Here is a 22,981-nt window from a genome sequence, read left to right as displayed (position 1 = left end):
AAGAAATGACGAGGCAAAGGGGGTTGGGCTAGGGACAGTGAATTGTGGGGAAGTGACGGGGAGTGGTATGGTGAAAAAACTAAGATAAGTGTTATTTTAGTAAGTGTGTGTTTGTACAGATCCGTTTTGGCATTGACTTCCTCTCTGGTGATAAGGATGTTCTCTTCCTGGTACAGGGAGGGCACCTCTCTCATGAAAAATTTTATGGCCTTTTTGTAGGTAGAAAAGGGCAGGTCAGAGAGCCCTTCCTACATCTGCTGTTTCTCAAGTGCCTTCAGTTCAAAATAATCAATATGCCAAAGTGGCATATTTTGGGATGGCATGTCCTGAACTCCCTCCCCCAAACACATGTTTTCCAAGTGGTCACCTGCAGAAATTGCTCATCAGATGCTCCCAAGTCATCTCATACTTCCTGGCCAGGTTTATAGCAGAGGCGTTTGGCAGTGAAGGGTGAAGGCTCTGGAGCCAGATTCCTGGGTTCAAATCCCAGTTCAACCACTTACGAGCTATGTGGTCTTAGGAAAGTTTCCTTACTTGTGAGATGGGAATAAAAGTAATAGTACCAACCTCAGTGGTTGTTTGAGAATTAAATGAGTTAATACTTGTTCCCGGCACATTGTGAGTTCTCATAATGTTACTGCTATATTGATATATCATTAGCAATTGATATAATGACCAGCCCATCCATGTCTCAGGGACCAAGTGTGTCTTATAACTGAGGCCCTGGTGACACAACGGTGAGCAAGTCAGTCCCCGCCTCCTAGGAGTTCGAGGTCTCTGGGGGAAATGGGCCAGTGACTAGAGAGACCGTGGCAAGTCAGGGCTGCCATGGGGAAGCACATGGTGCTGGGGGGTCCTAGAGGAGAAATGGGATGGAGCAGGGACAGGTAACGAGAGACACTGAGTCTTGAAAGATGGGGTGGAGTTAGCCTGGCCAAGGGGAGGAGGGAGGGCTGTCCAGACAGAAAGAGTAACAGGAAAAAATAGGAGGAGTTTTGACAAATAAAACACAGGTTTATTCAAAAATTACGTGAGTGCTCCCTGTTCTAGGTACTAGGGAGACTGCTGTGAATAGGCAAAATTCTGCTCTCACTATGAGAGCTGACATTTATACCCCACCTATCGCCTGCCCCACACCTACCTGCGTGCATACTTGTTACCTACGAGGTACCTTACTACTTGTCAACTGAATTAAAAACAGACAACACGAGAGCTGTGAGTTTCAGTTTTCTTTGGGGACTTAGTGAGGACTGAAGCCCGTGAGACAGCCTCTCAGAAAGCTCTGTGGAACTGTTCCAAAGAGGTAAGGGGGGAGGTCAGTATATCTGTGATTTTGGCAAAGGGGGTACATGCAACCAAGCACACATCTCGATAGAAAGCTGCTGCTAGTCATGAGGAACGGATGTGTTGATGAACAGTTTTAGTGCTTTTCTAAGTATGGGATGATACAAGAGTTTGGGTTCATAAAACTTTCTCCTGAAAAGGTCTCTCTGAAGGCCTGTTCTGCCAATTTCCCCAGAGCACAGAGTGCCTCATTCCTGATCTCTGCCCTGAACTCCTTTCAGGGGGTGTTGAAGGTCTGCGACTGCAGTGGCTAGTGCCTTCGTTCTTGTAAAATCAGATGGCAAGCAACGTTTTTTAGCTGTCCTACTATAACCTCCATTTTACATTTGGGCTAAATGGAGAGCAGACGAATCTGCTAACTTGGCCAGATTGGTAAACTTCTAAGTAGCAGAGCTGGGATTGACACCAGGCAGTCTGGCTGCAGTGTCTGGTCTTAACCACTCTGCTATGCCGCCCTTAAGGAGCTTGCTGACATTCTCGGGACCTATTGCGGGAGCTAGGAGTGGGTTTTCTTGGCTGGAGTACTGAAACAACCACGGCAGACAGATTAAGGCCAGCTTGTGATGGGCCTTGAATGCCAGGCTAAGGGGCTTGGATTTTATCTTGCCTGCTGGGTAGAGGATGGCTTGGAAAGGGCAAGGTGGGACCCAGAAAGAACACCTTCCCCTCGCCTCCCGTAAACTGTGGCAAGAATCTGGGCCAGAGATGACAATGGACCGGGATGCCGCGGGGCAACGGGATGCATAGACGGCGACAGCTTCCGGTAGAGCCGGGCGCCGGCGGCAGAGGAGGCCAGCCTGGGGCGGGAGGTCGCCAGCGCCCGGGCCGGCCATTGGCGGCGGGCTGGGCCGCGGCCCCTCCCGCGGGGCGGGGCGGGCGGGGCGAGCGCTGCGGGCTCGCCCGGGTAGCAGCGCTGCAGCATCCACGCCGAGCTCTCCGCACCCGCGGCCCGCGCAGCGCGCCGCTCCCGCTCCGCAGCCCTGAGGCAGCCCCTGGCGAGGCCTGGCAGGTCCACCCCGGAGCACAGCTCGGTCCAGTCGGGGTGGGTGAAGGGCGGCGGCGGGGAAGGGAGGTGGCTCATCTCGGTAGCTCCTGGGTGGGGGAGGAACTGGGCGCTGGACTCGGTTTCGACCCCGGGGATCGGGAGGGGGGCGGTGATAAGCTGTTCTCTGACCACCCAAGATGGGGGCTCGGGTAGGGCTGGGGTGGGAGTAGGGTCGCGGCACCAGAGCTGTGCTCTGACTTGGTCGAGGAGGGAACAGGGCTCAAACCCGGGACCAAGCCGGGGTGGGGGGCCGGTGGGGAGGGCGGTGAGGGGAGAGGGTTGTAAGCTTGGGGGCGCCCGGGTTCTGTTGCTCGCGGGAGGGGGCTGTCACTGGGGGCGGGGGCAGAGCGCAGCCTGTGCCGGAGGATGCGCCAGGGGGTACGCAGGGGATTCGGGCGCGGGGCTGGCGCGGGTGGGGGTCTTCCCTGTGCGGGGTAGCTGCGTCCGGAGGGGACTCGGCCTCCTCCCATCTGGGGGTGGGTGCGGGGAAGCGGGGCGCCGGGGGCGGGCCCGGCTCGTAGTGCCGGAGGCGGCGGGGCGGGCGGCGCGGGCCAGAGGGTGGTCGGCGCGCCTCTGACAGCGTTCTGGCACGCGCAGGCGGCGGCGCGGCGGCGGAGGGCGCTGAGCCGAGATGCGATGGCTGGGGGGCACCCTGCTGTGCCTGCTGCTGGCGGCGGCGGTCCCCACGGCCCCCGCGCCAGCTCCGACAGTGACCCCGGCTTCGTTCGAGCCCGGCCCGGCTCTCAGCTACCCGCAGGAGGAGGCCACCCTCAACGAGATGTTCCGCGAGGTTGAGGAACTGATGGAAGACACGCAGCACAAACTGCGCAGCGCGGTGGAGGAGGTGGGTGCGCCCGAAGGGCCCGCGCTCCGGGGAAGCGCGACGCTGGCGACAGCGGGGGCTGGGGAAGCCGTGCTGCGAGCGCTGGCCAGGGTCCTCAGGTCCGCTGAAGGGCTGGGCAGGGCCGGCAGCAGATTTCGAGTTATCTGAAGGCAGTGCGGGGTGATCCCAACTCCCGCCTCGTTCTGCCTTCCTGCCAAAAGCTCTGGATCTGAGTCTGTCCACCCAGAGACTCCGGCTGGACCTGCCCATGGGCAGCAGGGGTCACCACCTGCCTACAGGCTGCCGGCCATCACCCTGCAATCATCTTCAGGTGTGCAGTTGGCCTCATCCTGTTCTCAGCGGAGGCTTGCAAGGCCCCTGGTATTCCAGCGCTGTGGTTTTGCTGAGGAAGCTCCAGGCATCTCAAGTCCCAGCTTGTCTGCTGGGCTTTGAGCTTGTGCCATCTTCCCAAGAGACAGTTAGGGTGCCATGTGGGGACAAAGAGCCCTGAGCTTTGCTGGTAACCTGTCTGGGCTTCCCCAGTGCCATGTGGGGCAAAGAAGGAAACTGGGAATCCTAAATCCCAGCAGTGTCAGTTGTCAGAGGTGGTGGGTGAGAGGAGGAGCAGTGTGAAAGGCAACCTCCCACCCCACCCCAAGAGCGCTTTGGAGTCAGTCCGGGGCTCAGGGTCCTCTTCTGCCATTCACTAGCAGGTGGCATTGGGCAGATCCCTTAACATCCTGTACCTCAGTGTCCCATGAGAATTAAATCCACGATATGTGTAGCACCTGGCGTATAATAGATGCACAATGTATAGCAGCTGATAGTTATCAGTTACCAGATACCTTGGGAAAACTTTGCTTGGCTTCTTCCTTGCATTGCCTCCCAGGTCCAAACACTATGGATGGCATCCTCTATGGTGGGCATGCAAGCATCGCCAGGGTTGCCTGGACAGGAGGTGCAGCTGGCCCACCTCTCGCAGCAGGGCCCAGCCAGGTGGCCCTGCTGCCTGGGGTGGGTGGGCATGGCCCCTCTTGGGCCTGCCTCTGCTGCAGCCTGTCTTTGGAGAGAAGCCAGCCATACAGTGAAGGAGTCAGTGAGAGACCACATGTCTAGGCTGGAAGGTCAGGTGCCTCCACATCCCTGCTTCTCTGCACTGCATCTGGACAAAGCCTCCAAAGCTGGCTCTGGTCTACCAGGAGAGGTGGCTTTCTCCTCCCACCCCTGTGTGGTTTGGGTTAGTTCCCCTTCCTGCCCACAACAGTCAACCTGGTGGACCCTGGACACTGGTGAAGGGGGGACACTGGATTGGGAGGCGGTTGCATGGGCAGCTGTACCTGAACATCCACTGGACAGGCCAGATTCTAAAACCTGTGGACTTCCAGTTTCCTGAGAAAGCAAAAGAATCATGACATGGAACAATGAAAGGGGCCGGGGCATCAGAGGCCCCAGTGTCTTTTCACTCTGCACCTTCAAATTGAACTGAGCTCACATGATCCTTCTGGTTCCAGAGCAGGTCATTTGCTTCCCTCCTGCCCATGGATTCCCACTGAGCCTGACCAGGTCACCTGCGTCTTTTCATTCAGTGTGAACTTGCCCATGCAGCATGGTCCTCTGCCGGCAGCCCCTGGTGAGGGGCGATGAGGGAGCGGCAGGGCCCCTTCAGTCTCTTCACTGATGAGAGCAGTTTGCAGCCAGTGGGACGTTGTGTTGGTGCTCACTCTGAGGGAGCTGGCCACGTTGCCTCTGCCTGGGCCCCGGCCTTCCTCCTCCAGACATGGCTCTGCCTGACTTCTGCAGTTTGCCACCACGGGAGACATGGGCTGGCACCTCCACCCCACTCAGTGGGAACCAACCTTCCTTCTCTCATCCCAGCTCTGCCACTTACGAGTGATGGGATCCAGGCTCTGAAATGGAGGAAATGTCCATTTCCCCTGGGGGTAATGGGGAGAATTAAATGAGAAGATGTAAGTAAAGCAAGTTTTCTGGTCGTCTAAAATGCGTTAAGTAGGGACTTCCCTGGTAGTCCGGTGGTTAGGATTTGGTGCTTTCACTGCTGTGGTCCATGGGCCCGTGGCCCCGGGTTCTATCCCTGGTCGAGGAACTAAGGTCCCGCGAGCTGCGCAGCACAGCCAAAAAATAAAATAAGATAAAATGTGGTTAAGTAAAATTGATGCAATATAAGTTGCCCCCTCGTGTGGTTGTCAGGACTATGGGAAATTGTTGGTTCTCAATAAATAATGGCTCTCATTATCATCATATTAATAACACTAGTATGAATGATAACAAAAGAACCACCAGTGTCTGATATAGGATAGATTCACAAAAGATTACGGCTATTAGTATTAATTTTTTAAAAGAGACTGCCAGAAAACCCCTTAAATCTCATAAACACAAGATAGTTACTATTTACTTACTGTCCCAGAGAAGAGCCAAAAAGAACCCGCGGCCAGATGCATTAATTGTTTACATAGTTGCATCATGAATCTGCTTTCAAGTAACTCCCTGACATTTAAAATATTCCAGCTGACTCAAGCTGCTGATTTCTCTTAAGGGAAAATAGTTAACTCTGCTTGTAGGATCATTATTGAGGGGAAGCGAATCTTCCAATGGTTCAGTCTGGGCTGCTCCTGTTCTCCTGTTTAATTATTCTGTATGTTACTGATAAAAGTATTGTGAGGATAAAACCATTCCCCGCCCCTCCATTGCCACATCTGTAACTGGCATATTTTAGAATGTTATCACCTCACCTATTCCTAGGAAGAACCCCAATACCAAGCCTGAATTTCTCTCTCCAGTTTTTCTTACTCTGCTCCTTTAACAGACACACAGATTCAACCAATTGTAGGTGCCATTTTAATTGTAGGTGCCTCCTCTGTGAAACAAGTCCTGTTGCTTCAGGCTTAAGTTTCTCGTGCTAGTGGCAGTAATAGTTGTGGTTGAAATTTCCACTGTAAGCTGTACTTTTAGCTTGTGGTGGCATGAAAGAGCTTTAGCTCATTCTGTTGAAATAACCACTGGTTGAGGGGGAGAAGGTTTTATATAAAGACTATCTGTTCAGCCCAGAGCAAATTCTAAATTTGGTAACTTGTCAATTATTTGCAAGCCAAACTGGAGGATTACCATTCCTATAGAAATTTTAAAAGCATTAAAACATTCCATTCTCCTTCTGGCTTTAGTCCCTCTAGCTTCTCCAGACTCCCATTCTTTCCCAGCTGTATCTTTTCTATCACTAAACATCTCAGGATCTCTCACTTAAATTTAAAAAGCCTTTTTCTTAGTCTTAAATCTCCTATCTCAGCTTCATCCTTTTCTACTCCGTTTTATTAGCAAACCCTTGGAACACATGTTATTTATTACCTGCTCTTTCCACTCCTACCCAGACAACCCCCGGCAAACTAGCTTCTTCTAAAACTGCTTTCTTAGACGACTATATTATGCAAGTATTACACCTTTGCAGGGTGACAGATACTGTACCAAGCACTCAGATTTCATGATCCTTAATCATTACATCTGCTCAGCAAAGTAGAATCATCCCCATTTTACAAACAAGAAAGCTGAGGTTTAGAGATATTTGGTATCTTGCCCCAGGTCACGTGGCTGCTTTGTGGCCGAGCTGGGACTTGCCCCTGCCCCCCATTACCTGACTCCAGAACCCGGGCACTTTTCTACTGTGCTGCCTTCTGACGATACTGCGGGTAACTTCTTGCCTAATCTAATGGCCAGCTCTCAGTGGCTTGGTCCTTCTAGATTTATTTGGAGCCTTTACCACCTAGAAGGCCCCTCCCCAGTTAAAACTTCTGAGACTCAGCCTGCCTCTAGCTAGTCCCCTGACTCCGTTCTTTTTCTTCTCTGGACTCTGTATTATCTCCCAAATAGTCTTCAGAACTTGCTGCAGCTCCCCATTGCTCGGTGCAAAGGTTCTTACCTGAGGGTGAGTAGAGGGGAGGGAATATCTCAGAATCATCTGGGAAGCTCATTGGTATGTGGGGTCCCCCCTCCAGAAATTCTAATTCGGCAGGTCTGGAAGGGATCCAGATATGTATATATTTTTTTAAAGTTTGGGCATGACTCTGAGGTGCCTCTCGGTTGAGAACCAGGCTAACATCGTCTGCATTAGAACTGCCCCGGGATTCACTGTCAATTTGTCTCTACTTCATTATCCATTATTTTATCCATTTAGGGTCCAGCATGGACCCTCTGCCCTAGCCCATGACACACCGTTCTCATCCAGGCTGCCAGTTTCACCTCCTCTATGCTCCTCTCTATCCAAATCGTATCTGTCCTGTGAGACCAACCCAATCATGCCTCCTCTTCCACCTGGAAGCCTTTTTTCTCTCTTCTTTGAACCCCTGACTCGCTTCTACAGACTGTCATAATCATCCTCAAACTGGCTTGTGTGGGGCTCTCCTATCTCCCCAGCAAAAGTATACGCAGAATCATATACTAGGAAAGGCACATAATTTGGAGTCAGACTGACCCGAGTTCTAATCCGCGTCTTGCCACTTACTAAGAATGTGATAACCTTAGGCAGAGTCCTTCCCTTTTGTCAACCTCATTCTTTTCATCTGCAAAATGAGGGTAATAACACTTCCTCTTACGGTTGCTGTGAATATTTAAGGAGATATGGAAGGGGCTGGTGCAATGGCTCAGACATAGCTGCTGCCCAAGCATGGAGGTGATGATGACGACTGTGATGGTGATGACGGAGCCAGTGACCAGGTTTCAGACATGTGACGAGTTGTCTCAGGGTCAAACACGGCGGTTGCTGACCAAGTCCTTGGTTGGTTATCCGGTCCTTTATGCTGACCAGACTTTCTTCACACTTCTGGTGCAGTGTCTTTGTGCTACATTGAGACATGGGAATTCTTTCCCCATGTATACCCAGCTCAGCAAATCTGGATGGGAGAGAAAGGAAAAGAGGGGGCCTCATGTAGTATGTAAGGGAATGGAGGTCAGTGATTTTTAAAATAGGAGAATCTTTTTTGAGGATTCATTTAAAGGAATAAAAATAGCCCAGAGTCAAAGATTGCACTGTTGGAAAATTGCCAAGCACCAGCTACAACTTCTCTCTGTGTCTCTCATTTTAAATTCCTAGAGAGAGTGTCGGGTTGGCTCAATTAGTCGATGACATGACCTCTGTTTGAGTCCAATCAACTGTGACTGGTCACACTGTCACCTGCCCAGTCATCAGGACTGGGGCTGGAATTGGGTACAGATTTAAATTGACTGACATGTCTGGTATAGATGTCATGGAAGCTCATGATTTGTGGACAGTGGCCTGAGAAACGTGGCATCGGAAAAGGACACTTGTGCAAGAAGAGCCAGAAGGAGGGTGCACCCCGGGAGCTAGTCACCTGACCCTCTACAGGGGTCCCTCTTGTACTCAGGGGGTGGGTGGGGAAGAGACATAGCTGTGGAGCCACCTGCAGTGGGGAAGGGGCTGTCCTAGGTTGGGTCCTCACCCCAACCCGGCCCTGCAACAAGGATTTGGGAGCAAATAATTCATTTGTGATGTGATCCCAGAAACACGAGGAGGAAGTGGGAAAGTGAGATGGAAAAGAAGAGAGGCAACAAAGGCTGTGCTCATGAGCAGGTTACTGCTAGGGACAACTAGGGCTCAATCCCCCTGGGGTCCTTGGAGAGAGGCCGTCCCACTGAGGGGAGAGGGCACTGGGGTACTTACCCCCGTAGCCTGTCCTTCACTGGTTAAGGGTTGTCTCTGGAGTGCTCACTCCCTAACACGTGGGGCCTGTGCAGACTGAGCACACTTCTGCAGCCAGAGAATGCTCTCGAAGAGAGACAGAGGTGGTTGTTGGCACATAAGGGAACGAATGCGGGTGACCTCCCGATTAGGCCACGGGGAGATGGGCGTGGCCCCGAGAGCATCTATACAGGGGTCAAGACTGTTCAACAGAGGCATTCTCAAATCCCGACTCTGCCCTCCACTGAGAGTCTTGGGAAGTTATCTAGTCTTCCTGAGCCTCGGTTGCCCCACTTGTAAAGTGGGGGCCATTAACACCCATCTCACAGGGAGGTTGTGAGATGTAAGGCAATGATATACGTAAACATTTAGAACAACGTCTTGTTCTACTGGGTACTCAATTACTGGTACCTACTATCATCAGCACCACTGTCATTGCAGAAGAGGAAAAGAGAAGTGGTTCTTTTTTTCTAATGGACTCTGATTTGTATCAAGAGAAAACAATATTGCTCATTAAATCCATTGACTTAATTAGATGGAGGCAGAAGAGGCTGCTGCTAAAACGTCATCAGAAGTGAACCTGGCACGCTTACCTCCCAGCTATCACAATGAGACCAACACGGAAACCAAGGTTGGAAATAACACCATCCACGTCCACCGAGAAATTCACAAGGTAAGGGCGGTCGTGGCCGGCACTTCCTCCTTTCCTCATCACCCGGTCCCATCAGAGGACTAGGGTCTTGTTTACATATTTGATATACAAGCCAAAAAATACAAATGAGGATGGTAAAATACATGTTAAAAACCAGAGGGATTGAGGGAGCTATTTAAAGGGGAAAGATATGTATCAAAAACATAAATTGCTTTTGTATTTAAGCAGTAAATTTAACTCTACTCTTCCTGCCAGTCCAATTGGAAAGGAATGTTCAGGGATTTTTATCGTTTGGGAAAAGGAAGCAAACAAGTGTTTAGAGAGATACTTTCCTAGTATCGAATTTGAGGAGTTTATTTCACAGGTTTTTATCTGTGTTTCAGTGGTGAGTTGAAATAGAGTTCATGCTGTAGTGAACAGATCTTCACCATTTCCTTAGGAGGAGCGCAAATGTGATATATATACTCAGTCTTCAGAAGAAGAAGCCTCTATTGCCAGGAGATGAAATATTCTTTCGTTTGCTGGTTATCCATTCAAAATTCTACAGCAGAGTGTTTCCTAACCTACCACACATCTTAAGTGTCTCTTGGTCCAATATCTTGCACGAAGAGCAAGCAGGTTTGTTCTCAATCTGACTTGAGGAAGAAAATGTTGCAAACCTAGAGGAATGTGACATTAGCTTGCCCCTAGTGTGAGATGTCTCCGATATGAGTTTGGCAGGACTTTGGGAGCAAACCACGTGGCCTGTGTTCTCTTGAAGAGAGTCTGGTGTGCAGATGTTCAGCGTCGTTGTTAGAGGCTGTAGAGTTGACCTTCTGTTGTGAACATCAAGGAGCTTGACCTCTGATCTCATCTCAGTGCCTACATGCAAGGCCATGACGGCTCTCACAAAAGAGCCCTGCTTTTGTTCAAGTGCCCAGGTAATGGGTTGAAACAATAGCACTTCTGTGCTATAGAGGATAAAGGGGTCAATTTTCATGGGCTATTGCCTTGACTATAAAGTAGCCTCTGTGTGGCTCTTCTGCTACATACTGATGGCCCAGCTCCAGACTGTACCCCCCGCATAAATAAATGAGCCACCTGCCAAACAGAATCCTCTCGCATTGCTCGTCTGAAGACTGGAGAATGTTTCCAAAAGGGATTGTTTTATTATTGTCAAAACCAATATTAAGTCATCCTTTCTGAGAATAATCGGCCAGTAGTTTCAGCTGCTTCTTAAATTTTCTCCTTGTAGATATCAGAACACCCAAACGTGAGTCCTACCAGTAACTAGTGTGATTTTGAAAAAATTACTTCAATTTCATGACCCTCACTAACTGCGTTTAGCAAATAGGGATATCAACATCTACATGACAGTATTATGGGGGTCCAATAACTTAAAGTATGTGAGAGTCATTGTAAACTATGAAGTGCTATCCAGCAGCAAATTCTTCTTCTTCTTCTTCTTCTTCTTCTTATGGTAAAGTTACAGTATCCGCACGGTGTGGTAGTTCTCGAGTGGGTTCCATGGAGCTCCTGTCCTGTGTGATGCTTTATGAAAGAAGGGCTCAGTGGTGAAACATGTTTGGAAAACATTGTACATATTTCTCTTCCTAGAGATACAAAAATGCACCTTAGTATAATAAAGACTCTGAGAAGTCCTGCAACCTATACATATAGGACTGTACAATTTTAAAAAATATAACATTGGTTAATCCTGTAAAAATCGGGCATAAAGGAAGAAGACATCATCTCTTTGCCGGAGAGAGGAATTATTTAGATAAAAATAAAGTATGTTGATAAAGACATGATCCTTATCTCCTCAGAACTGGAATTAGAACTAGAATTTGATCCACTATTGCGCATTAGCCTAAGAGTTTCCACTTCGTTTTGGCTGCAGATGCCTGTGACATTAGAGCTGGCAGGAACTTTAAAGATGACCTAGAAATGAGAAAACTGTGAATCAGAGAATAGAAATGATTTGTTCCAGGTTACATACTAGACGGTCATTGGTGTCTGAGGCAGGGCTCAAAGAACACAGGTCTCCTAGCTCCTGGGCTTCTTTCTGTCTTTTTATCACCAACACAGAGGTTTGACATGGCCTTGGATGGGGTGGGAATAGCCTGGGTTCCACATCAGGTTTCTAAGGCTCAGCTTTGAGGTGCCTGCTCCTGTTTACAGAAGGCAGACAACAGATAGGGGAATACAGGGCCGGGCCTCCCATTGTACTTAAGCACTTTTTTGATGAAACAAGACAGTTCCCCAGAATCAGGAAGGGGGGCAGCTGTAGCTAAAACCTGCTTCCTTCAATACCCAGACCTGTAGTTGAAAAGAAAGCTGACACTGAATTTCAAGTAAATGAGCCCCGAGAATGATAAAAATAGCTAGCGCTGAATATTTGCGAGGTGACGGGCTGTGTGCTGTGTGCTTTACACAGACCTCCTTGGCCCTCCTCCTAGCAGCCCCATGCTGTAGGCTCTGTTACATCTCCTATCGCTGCACCATCTGATGCTGCTGGTGGAGCTCAGAAAGAAAGGGGGACAAGACTCCCCTGGTGGTCCAGTGGTAAAGAATCTGCCTTCCAATGCAGGGGACGCGGGTTCGATCCCTGATTGGGGAACTAAGATCCCACATGCAGCAGGGCAACTAAGCCCGCGTGCTACAACTACTGAGCTCACGCGTCTCAATGAGAGAGCCCGCGTGCTGCAAACTACAGAGCCCACGCGTGCCACAACTAGAGAGAAAACCCACACGCCACAACTAGAGAGAAGCCCGCGTGCCGCAACGAAAGATCCCGCATGCTGCAACTAAGACCCGAGGCAGCCAAAAAAATAAAGAAAATAAATATAAAAAAAATATAATGCATTTAAGAAGAGGGGAGGGAGTGGGCATTCTGTCTACTCTGACAGGTGCTCCTGCTTCAGAAAATAGCAAACAACAAAACAAAAAAACAACCTGTGGGATTTGTCCAGAATTCCTGCTATTTCACATTCACTGTACTTGTTCTCCTATAGATCACCAACAACCAGACTGGACAGATGGTCTTTTCAGAGACGGTCATTACGTCAATGGGCGATGAAGAAGGCAAAAGGAGCCACGTGAGTGGTCATCTTCCCCGTGCTCGCACCCGAGGCACACACTCCTTTGCTGAGCCTGCCAAAGCTGACCCAGACTTCAGAGTGGGTGCAGGAGGGAGCTGGCTCCCCTGCACCTCTCCTGTTTCGTTTCTGCCAAGATTCCCCAGTGCCTACATTTCTGGCCAGACAGCTGCAGTCTGGTAACAGGCTCTACCTCCATATGCACTTTGCCTCGGAAATGGCAGGACACATTCAATTCAGTTGTCATTTGCATGGCTGAGGCTCAGCCTTGGAAGGGAAACACTGAAGTATCGGGTGCATTGGTCAGGGTCCCTGGTGACAAGACGTGGTGCATCCGACCTGAAAATACCCTAGAACCTCTGGCGTGACCCACGTCATTTAGGATCCCAGCCCTGGTCTGGCAGTTTGAGAGCAAGAAAACCTTAAGTGGAACCCAGTGGCCCATTGGAAAGGTGTCCTCCTGCTCCAGGCTTCACGCTGGGCCCCTTGTGATTGCACCCGCTACTCAGTGGCCTGTTGCTCAGTCCAAAGGTGGGCTGCTTTTTAGAGAATTATAGATTCTGAACATTGAGAGAGACATCATTTCACAGAAGAAAGGCCTGGCATAGGTTGGGGGATGACCCAGGCCGAGTCACTGGTGTCCAGATTCCCAGATGAGAGGTGACTCAGCTGCACCTAATCTTTGCAAAGAGGTGGCTGGTTTCAGATGCAGAGGCCTGGTGAGGAGTGGACAAGGCAACTGCCATGTGACATGGTCCATTGTAAAAAGTGCCTGCTCTATGGGGCCTGCGAGGGCCAGCCTCTCTGTGCCCAGGCACCTTATGCAAACTTCCCTCTGCACGTTCTTCCTCTCTGAGGTGTAGAATGCATCCCCAGTCTTCTGAGGGGATCCAGGATATTCCCTCACCCCTTGTGGCCTTATCACAGGAAAAGAAGCAGTGTACCCATAATTGTTAGGTGGTGTTGCTGTGGTTGGTAGTCGATGGGTCCTTTTTTTTTTAATATTTATTTACTCATTTATTTTTATTGAAGTATAGTTGATTTACAATGTTGTGTTAGTTTCTGTTGTACAGCAACGTGATTCAGTTATACGTATACATATATATATTCTTTTTTCATATTCTTTTCATTATGGTTTATTACAGGATATTGAATGTAGTTCCCCGTGCTATATAGTAGGACCTTGTTGTTTATCTATTTTATATATATATTAGTTTGTATCTGCTAACCCCAAACTCCTAATTTATTCCTCTCCCACCCCTTTCCCCCTTGGTAACCATAAGTTTGCTTTCTATGTCTGTGAGTGTGTTTCGTAAATAGGTTCGTTTGTGTCATATTTTAGATTCCACATGTAAGTGATATCATATGGTGTTTGTCTTTCTCTTTCTGACTTACTTCACTTAGTGTGATAATCTCTAGTTGCATCTATGTTGCTGCAAATGGCATTATTTAATTCTTTTTTATGGCTGAGTAGTATTCCGTTATGTGTATGTACCACACCTTCTTTATCCATTCATCTGTCGATGGACACTTAGGTTGCTTCCATGTCTTGGTTATTGTAAATAATGCTGCGATGAACATTGGGGTACATGTGTCCTTTTGAATTATGGTTTTCTCAGGGTATATGCCCAGGAGTGGGATTGCTGGGTCATATGGTAGTTCTATTTTTAGTTTTTTAAGGAACCTCCATACTGTTCTCCATAGTGGCTGTACCAATTTACATTCCCACCAACAGTGTAAGAAGGTCCCCTTTTCTCCACACCCTCTCCAGCATTTGTTATTTGTAGACTTTTTAATGATGGCCGTCCTGACTGGTGTGAGGTGGTAGGTACCTCATTGTAGTTTTGATTTGCATTTCTCTAATAATTAGCAATGTTGAGCATCTTTTCATGTACCTCTTGGCCATCTGTATGTCTTCTTTGGAGACATAGGTCCTCTATTTAGGTCTTCTGCGCACTCTTTAATTGGGTTGTTTTTTTGTTATTGAGTTATATGAGCTGTTTCTATATTTTGGAAATTAAGCCCTTGTTGGTTGAATCTTTTGCAGGTATTTTCTCCCAGCCTGTAGGTTGTCTTTTCATTTTGTGTATGGTTTCCTTTGCTGTGCAAAAGCTTATGAGTTTGATTAGGTACCATTTGTTTATTTTTGCTTTTATTTCTATTGCCTTGGGAGACTGACCTAAGAAAACATTGGTACAATTTATGTCAGAGAATGTTTTGCCTATGTTCTCTTCTAGGAGTTTTATGGTGTCATGTCTTATATTTAAGTCTTTAAGCCATTTCGAGTTTATTTTTGAGTTTGGTGAGAGGGTGTGTTCTAACTTCATTGATTTACATGCGGCTCTCCAACTTTCCCAACACCACTTGCTGAAGAGACTGTCTTTTCTCCATTGTATATTCTTGCCTTCTTTGTTGAAGATTAATTGACCATAGGTGTATGGGTTTATTTCTGGGCTCTCTATTCCATTCCATTTATCCATATGTCTGTTTTTGTGCCAGTACCGTGCTGTTTTGATTAGTGTAGCTTTGTAGTATTGTCTGAAGTCTGAGAGGGTTATGCCTCCAGCTTTGTTCTTTTTCCTCAGGATTGCTTTGGCAATTCTGGGTCTTTTATGATTCCATATAAATTTTAGGATTATTTGCTCTAGTTCTGTGAAAAATGTCATGGGTAATTTGATAGGGATTGCATTAAATCTGTAGATTTCTTTGGGTAGTATGGCCATTTTAACAATATTAATTCTTCCAATCCAAGAGCATGGGATAGCTTTCCATTTCTTTGAACATCTTTAATTTCCTTTATCATTGTTTTATAGTTCTCAGCATATAAGTCTTTCACCTCCTTGGTCAGGTTTATTCCTAAGTATTTTATTTTTTTGATGCAATTTTAAAAGGGACTTTTTTTTTACTTTCTCTTTCTGATATTTCATTGTTAGTGTAAAGAAATGCAACCGATTTCTGTAGGTTAATCTTGTATCCTGCTATCTCGCTGAATTTGTTTATCAGTTCTAGTAGTTTTTGTGTGGAGTCTTTAGGGTTTTCAATATATAGAATCATGTGATCTGCATAAAATGACAGTTTTACCTCTTCCCTTCCAATTTGGATATCTTTTATTTCTTTTTGTCATCTGATTGCTGTGGCTGGCTAGGACTTCCAATACTATGTTGAATAGAAGAGGTAAGAGTGGGCATCCTTGTCTTGTTCCAGATTTTAGCAGGAAGGCTTTCAGCTTTTCACCGTTAAGTATTATATTGGCTGTGGGTTTGTCATAAATAGCGTTTATAATGTTGAGATATGTTCCCTCTATGCCCATGTTAGTAAGAGTTTTTATTACGAATGGACGTTGAATTTTGTCAAATGCTTTTTCTACATCTATTGAGATGATCATGCGGTTTTGTCTTTTCTTTTGTTTATGTGGTGCTGATTTGCGTATGTTGAACCATCCTTGTGAGCTTAGGATGAATCCACTTGGTCATGGTCTATGATCTTTTTTATGTGTTGTTTGATTTGGTTTGCTAATATTTTGTTGAGCATTTTTGCGTCTATATTCATCAAAGATATTGGCCTGTAATTTTCTTTTTTGGTGGTGTCTTTGTCTGGTTTTGGTATCAGGGTGATGGTGGCTTCATAGAATGTCTTTGGGAGTGTTCCCTCCTCTTCAGTTTTTTGCAAGAGTTTGAGAAAGATTGGTAGAAATTCTTTTCTGTATATTTGGTAGAATTCGCCTATGAAGCCATCTGGTCTGGGACTTTTGTTTGTAGGAAGTTTTTAAATTACCGATTCTATTTCATCTCTAGTGATTGGTCTATTCAAATTATCTATTTCTTGATTCAGTTTTGGTGGGCTGTATGTTTCTGGAAACTTGTCCATTTCTTCTAGATTGTCGAATTTGTTGGCATATAACTGTTCATAGTATTCTCTTATGGCTTTTTGTATTTCTGTGGCATTGGTTGTTATGTCTCCTCTTTCATTTCTTATTTTGTTTATTTAGGTCCTCTCTTTTTTCTTCTTAGCGAGCCTGGCCAGAGGTTTGTCGATTTTGTTTACCCTTTCAAAGAACCAGCTCTTGGTTTAATTGATTTTTTTTCTATTGTTTTTTTAATCTCTATTTTATTTATTTCCTCTCTGGTCTTTATTATTTCCTTCCCTCTGCTGACTGGATGGGTTCTTTTTGCTTGTTTTGGCACAGTGCTCAGACATTTACTGCAGGCTGGGGGAGTCCGGTCAGCTTTGTGTGGTGGTGGTGACCTCCCATTCAAGGGACCTGGGAGCTGATGGAGGGTAAGCCGTGTGGTGAAATGAAGAGAGACTTAGTGGCAGAGGCTGGAAGCATGAGTTTGTCACATATAAACTAGGTCACCTCACTTCCCTCATCTTTAAATGAGGCAATGATTTTCACCATCTCTCCCAACTCTGAAAGTACAGAAGCCTGTGACACAAAGATAGGATTGACCAAGGTCAGGAGGGAGGAGAGACCAGCTTTTGAAGGTGGGGAGAGAGAGAGAGAGAGAGAGAGAGAAGAAAAAAAACATAAAAATAGAAAAAAACCCAGACAGACAGATGGTACCAAGAGGGAAAAGCTTTAGAATATTCCAGATTTAAGTCTCTGTGAAAAGGCAGCGGAAACACAACTCTCAGCGCTGTGAACTACAAAAAGAAAGCTTTTGTGTTCAAGAAAAAAAAGGTGTATGATTGCATGATAGTATAGTTTTGCTCTGGAGAGCTTCCCAGAGCCCAGAGGGCAACAGCACTGCTATGAGCACCTCTGTACCTGCTGGAGACCCAGGTGCACATCCCACGCTCCCCGCTCTGCCCTCCGAGTGAGGCAGCTATGTCAGGCTTTGAGCCCTGTGGCGGGGAGAACCAAGGCTCTGAGAGTGGTGGGTGACTGCGAGACCACACCTCAAAGATGCCAAGAGCGTGCGCGGCTCAGGGAGCAGCTGCCTGCACTTGTGTGCTGCCGCCTCTGAGTTTGTGCCAGGCTCAGCTGGGAGGCCCAGAATCCCCATGCCTGCAGATGTAGGTTCATACGTTGATCATGAACCCCTGTGTACAATGGTCCTGAGAATGCAGGAGAGTGACAGGGAGAGACATAGCCAAGAAATCCAGAAGGTAGAGCCTCACTGAGTTTTTCCCTTGGAATCTTAACTCAGCAAGTTTCTCTATGAGAATGAGCTCCAATTTGATTGGCTAGAAGGGTGACCTGGGGCATCTGATGCTTGACTTGCCAGTGCCTGGTGAATCCCATGGGTCTTTAGAGAACAGCCTGGAGACTTTGCAAGGCATTTGTGAGAGGGAGGTCATATGGCAGGAACGGTGGTGTGTTACCTCACTACGGAGCCTTGCTTGTTGTCAAACGCCTTGCCAGCAGTCAGAGAAGCAAGGTCTGGTTTCAGATGCCCACAGAATCCTTCCATTCGAATCCTCTTTGGTTCCTGGGTTACCATTGTCCCGACACAGCTGAGCTGGGACTGAAGCATAAAGAGACGTGGAGCTCCTTTTTCTGAGTGGGAAGCCGTAAAGACTAGATTGCCTTCAAAGGCATGAGAACAACCGAACGTCATCACCCACCGTCCCATTCCACAGTTTGGCAATTTAATGATTTTTTACAGTTGGCTCTGGAAAATGCGTTATGTGCCAATGAGACATTCTCTTAAATGGAAAAGGGAGGCTTGCCACTCAAAGGGACAAAAATCATATGCTGTTCCAACCTTAAGCTACTATAAATAGGAGCTAAATTTTCAGGATTTAAAACTCCCAGATGAATTCAATTAAAAATATTCACCAAGCACCCCATATTTTCCTTTCTTCAAATGCTGGGATGTGTAGTCATATGTATGGTAACCCGAGGAGGCCCACGGAAAGTCACAGACAGTAACACTATAGGCCTGTCTAGAAAACCTAACACAGTACGTGCAAGGCATGGGTCTGTTTTTGCTCTCACACGCGAAAGGGGAAAAGGACATGTTGTCTTATTTCACCTGAGCGCCCCGGCGATGGTGATGTGGTCTGACGTCTTTCTGTGAGGCTTTTGTGTGGAGCCCTCTGCCTCTCCCCTTCATGGGCCACTGGGTGGGCTGACCGGTGCTGTGCTACTTTCGCGCAAGGGGTTAGGAGGAAAGTGGCTTGTTGGAAGCTAGAGAGCAGACAAGCCATTATGCACACATGCAAGGCTTTTGTTTATAACCATGTCCCCAAATATGAAGGATCTGGCCCAATTAGCCAAGGCACCATTTTGAAGGGACGCGTCCTCTCATTAAAATACAGCTCAGAGCAACAGAGCTTAGCACGTTGTGCATTTGTTGTCTTTTCTGTTTTTACATTAGAATATGATATAAAAGAGCAGGTCTGTTTGTTTCTCCAGCCGAACATACCTTATTTGAACCTATAGGTTCAATCACATACAACCAACTCCAAGGTATTGCTGGAGACTTCTGAGGGCCTAGGTAGACAAATTTCACTACCCAAAACACCCAGATAGTCGTGATTTGAGTAACCCCGCGACTTCCTTGTCCAAGAGAATGGTCAGGGCAGACAGCGGACTGTGGGCAATGACAATGGAATTCTCCACTAGTATGAACTCAGTGTCTTCTCTGCTGCGAGGATGCTTTATGTTGAAGTCTGGGGGAAGAGGGATGGTAAGCTGTGGCTGAACTTCTCCAAGATTTGTTTGTTTGTTTTGCATTGAACAGCAAACATCCTGTTACTTCAAAGCCCAGAGAGACCCAGTAAGAGAGTGGGCAGAGAAAGCGAGTTGAATGGTCTCTTCCCCTGTTAGTCCTCGGGTTCTCCTTGTCCCCAGCTTGTTCATTCATCACAGAGTAAATGCAGGTGTGGTGTCAGCTTTGTCTGCTCCCTCTGCCCTGATTTCTGAGGCTGGAGTCACCCTTGTCAATTTCATGGACTTGCACAGGGCACCATGCTGAGGAGTCACTGGGGTTTAGTTTAACAGAAGTGCATTGGTGGAGGGCATGGGTTCCTTAGAGCACGTCAGTCAGTTCCCAAAGGCCCAGCCTCCTGGAGAGTCCTGCTGGGGGTGTGGTAGCGGGCAGGGGTGTGTGGCCAAGTCCCAGAAAATGCAGCCCTTCCCTATCGGTCAGTCTGGGGGCAGAATGAGGTGTGAACAAGATGTGAGGCCCACCTGGGTTCAAAGCTGTCCTGACCCTCACAAGCTCTCTGTGATTCAGTTTCTTTCTTTATTCAGTGACGCTAATAATCCCCGGTTCACAAAATTGGGTGAGAGTCTTGTAAGGCAAGGTTTATAAAAGCTCTTTGTATAAGGCTCATTATTATTGACAAGTAATTAACACTGGGTTCTAACTGGCTTCTCTGCTGGTTCCCATCAACCTACTGCAAAAAAAGAGTGGAATTTCCCTGGAGGCTGAGGCTGTGTTTCAGGACTCCACGGGCCTCTTCCCACTGATGTTTGTGGCCTTGGGCTAAGTTCTCTAGAGCTCTGCCTCGCCCTCTTGAGTAATGCATTTTGCTAGAAACTCTGTGCTCCCTGCCTCAAGCCTGACTCACCCTGCACTTCTTGTCGTCATGAGTCATAAGTGTCTGGTTTGGGTGTTGGGGATACAAATAGAAGGAAGGATGGGCCTAATGAATGATAAGAAGCATAGGTGATGGTCAGGTGCTGACAAGTTCCAGGATGGGGCCAGGTTGGCAGGACGTATCTTGGTTTCTATAGAAAACAACACACTTGTGGTTCTAAGAGTGATGGCAGAGTCTCGTGTGAATGTACAGTTCCACAGTCCTATAACCAGACACTTGGGTCCATTTGTGTTTCTAGATTTATATTTTGCATTGGTTTTGTAATTTCTGGCCAAGTATAAGGCCCTCATGCCTTAATCCAGTAGGAAAACATTATAGGAACAATTGAAGAGCTCTGGATCATTCTGAGAAGTGGATAAGCAATCCCCAAATAAATAAAGTTGTTGTGGGTGAGCAGTTTTTAAGGAGTAGGCGTTTTTTTTTGAGCTATAACCTGGCTATATTAAATTGTACTCTCCTCAACCTAAATATCCTTCAAGAAGGAATTCGTGATTCCACATGCAAGATCAAAATACTGTGAAGTTGATAAACCAGTTTCATACAGGTTGCATATAAGTTGGTATAAAAGGATGTCTTCAATAAAATGTTAAGTGAAGAAAAAGCAATTGTAAAGCAGTATATTTACTATATATTTAAGATATACTTTATATATACAGTTTATAAAAGATCTCATTTTTAGAAAAAAAAGTATGCATTAAAAAGCTTGGCAAATTGTACACAAAATCATTACTAGTAGATATCTCTGGAAGAATTGAACTTTGCAGAGACTTTTCCTTTGTAGAACTCTGTATGTTTTGAGTGTTTTAAGAAGAGCGTTTGAACTATTTACAATTTTGCTATAGACATCTATCTATATTTTTGAACAATATTGCCAGTGTTTCTTTGTGTAAAACCTGGAAATTAAATTGCTGTGTCAAAGGGTGTGCCTATCTAAGAGTTTGAGAGATGTTGCCCAATTTTCCTCCCGAAGGTTGTACTATTTTTGCTCCTAGCAGCAATTTCTGAGATAATTTCACCAACCCTCCCTCACCTACAGTGAGTGTTATAGTGGGTGACCACCTATATTTTCTTTTTGTTTCTATTTCTTTGATTATTAGTAAGGTCAAGGGGAATGGCTGTTTGAGAATTGTAAGCTGCAGCAAACAAGAGCGTGGTCCACAAATTTATCTCATCCCTTCCTCTCTTCTTCAGGGAGAAGGGTCAGTTTTGCATTCCAGGCTGTTCCCAAGGCCAAATACCATCTGGCCCAGTGTGGGACAGATTAGGAAGGTGTGAGGTTCCAGCAGGAGCTATCTGTGCGTTCCGTGTCCACCGTGATGGCTGAGGGGCTGCAAGTCACACCGGGGAGTAGGTGATGGTGACATGCAGGCTGCTGCTGCCACCCCTGTAAACACAAAAAGGCAGGCACTCCCTCCTTCCTTCTTTGGCCACTTTCACAAACACCCCAAAGCTTAGATGCCCTCTGAGAGGAGAAGCACTTTAGCGGGGTGGGTAAGGCTTGGGCCCAAGGAGAGCTGGCTCAGAGTGCAACTCTACTGCTATTAGCTGTGTGACTGGTGAAATCCCTTAACTGCTCTGAGCCTTAGTTTCCCCACATGTAAAGTGGATTCATCAGAGTACCTTCCATATAGTGTTTCATGAGGATAAAATAAAACAATCCAGGTAAAAAAAATACCAGACAGCGCCTAGAACGCGAGCATAAGCAGTCAGTAAATGTCAGCTGTTTGTTGTTATCATTATCTGATTACCCCCAAACCATGGCTGTCAAAATTCCCCGTGTTAATTATTCAACTCGTCCGTTTATTTGCACATTCGTTGAGCACTTAATGTGTGTCTGGCAGATAAATGTAAAAGATGGTCCCTAACAGCAGAGAGGACCCAGGCTAGCGGTGGAACAGCAAAGTAAACAGGTCATTACAACATGGATTCATACGTGTTTTCTCAGGCAGTGGTGGACAGAGCACGGTGGGAGCATTGTGTGAGTGCTGGATGAGGTAGCCAGGGAAGGTGTTGTCAGGAAACCATCCTTCTTGGTTTCTGGAGTTTCTGCACATTTTATAAGCAGAGGCACTAATTGCCCTTTGGTTTCAGACTGTCTTTTCCAGGATGTTTGTACAGCAAGCAGTCTTGGAAGACAGAGACAGCGCTCCCTCCTTGGCAGAGGGAAGGTTTGCTTGCAGTCCATTATATGAGACTTGGGTGCTCTAAGCCTGACATTCGTCAGCTGTGATGCACACCTACTGCACACAATGGATCCACCTGGGCCCCTCCATGTTGCCCCCTGGGACTTGGGGGTGAGGGGAGCTGTCACAGACATGAAGCTCATGCTGCTTCTGTGCGGTCAGCAATGAAGCCCTTTGTCTCTGACCCAGGAGTCTGACTTCTCTGCTGGCAACCATGAAACTGTGGAAGGCTCACTTGTCCCCTTGCAAGTAAAGTCTCAGACCCTTCACACATTTTGGCAGGCTTCCTGGAAGAGGTGGCAGTTGAGCTGTGTTTCGAACGGTGTCGAGGAATTCTCAGTTGTGAGGAGGAAGGGCATTCATTCCTTGCAGAAGCATTCTTTGTTCACAGTCAAGGAGGCAGGTGGAGCTGGAACATGTCTGAGGAACACTACATAGTTTAGAATGCCAGAGGTGGAGGCGTGCTTGGGGGAGTAGCAGATGAGGCTGGGGAGAGGCAGGAATTAGATCAGGAAGGGTTTCAAGAGCCCAGCCAACTCCTAGTTGGAAATACATGCTGAGTTAGGCACATACCCTGCCTCGGTATAGTATAGGGAGGCTCC

General features: G+C 47.2%; 1 protein-coding gene across 1 annotated transcript in view; it reads left to right on the top strand.

Annotated features, from left to right (window-relative positions):
• The first annotated feature begins 2,244 nt into the window (after nt 1-2,244).
• The window catches only part of DKK3 (dickkopf WNT signaling pathway inhibitor 3), a 47,705-nt gene continuing 26,968 nt past the window's right edge, over nt 2,245-22,981 (top strand). Inside the window, exons 1-4 of the mRNA XM_068555251.1 lie at nt 2,245-2,386; nt 2,987-3,233; nt 9,452-9,589; nt 12,562-12,645. Coding sequence (XP_068411352.1) covers nt 3,021-3,233; nt 9,452-9,589; nt 12,562-12,645 — 435 coding nt within the window. The 5' untranslated portion in view covers nt 2,245-2,386; nt 2,987-3,020. The remainder of the gene's footprint in view (nt 2,387-2,986; nt 3,234-9,451; nt 9,590-12,561; nt 12,646-22,981) is intronic.

Source organism: Eschrichtius robustus, chromosome 11, assembly GCF_028021215.1.
Source record: "Eschrichtius robustus isolate mEscRob2 chromosome 11, mEscRob2.pri, whole genome shotgun sequence".
NCBI classification, from domain to species: Eukaryota; Metazoa; Chordata; class Mammalia; order Artiodactyla; family Eschrichtiidae; genus Eschrichtius; species Eschrichtius robustus.
This window is presented reverse-complemented; position numbering and strand designations above follow the sequence as displayed.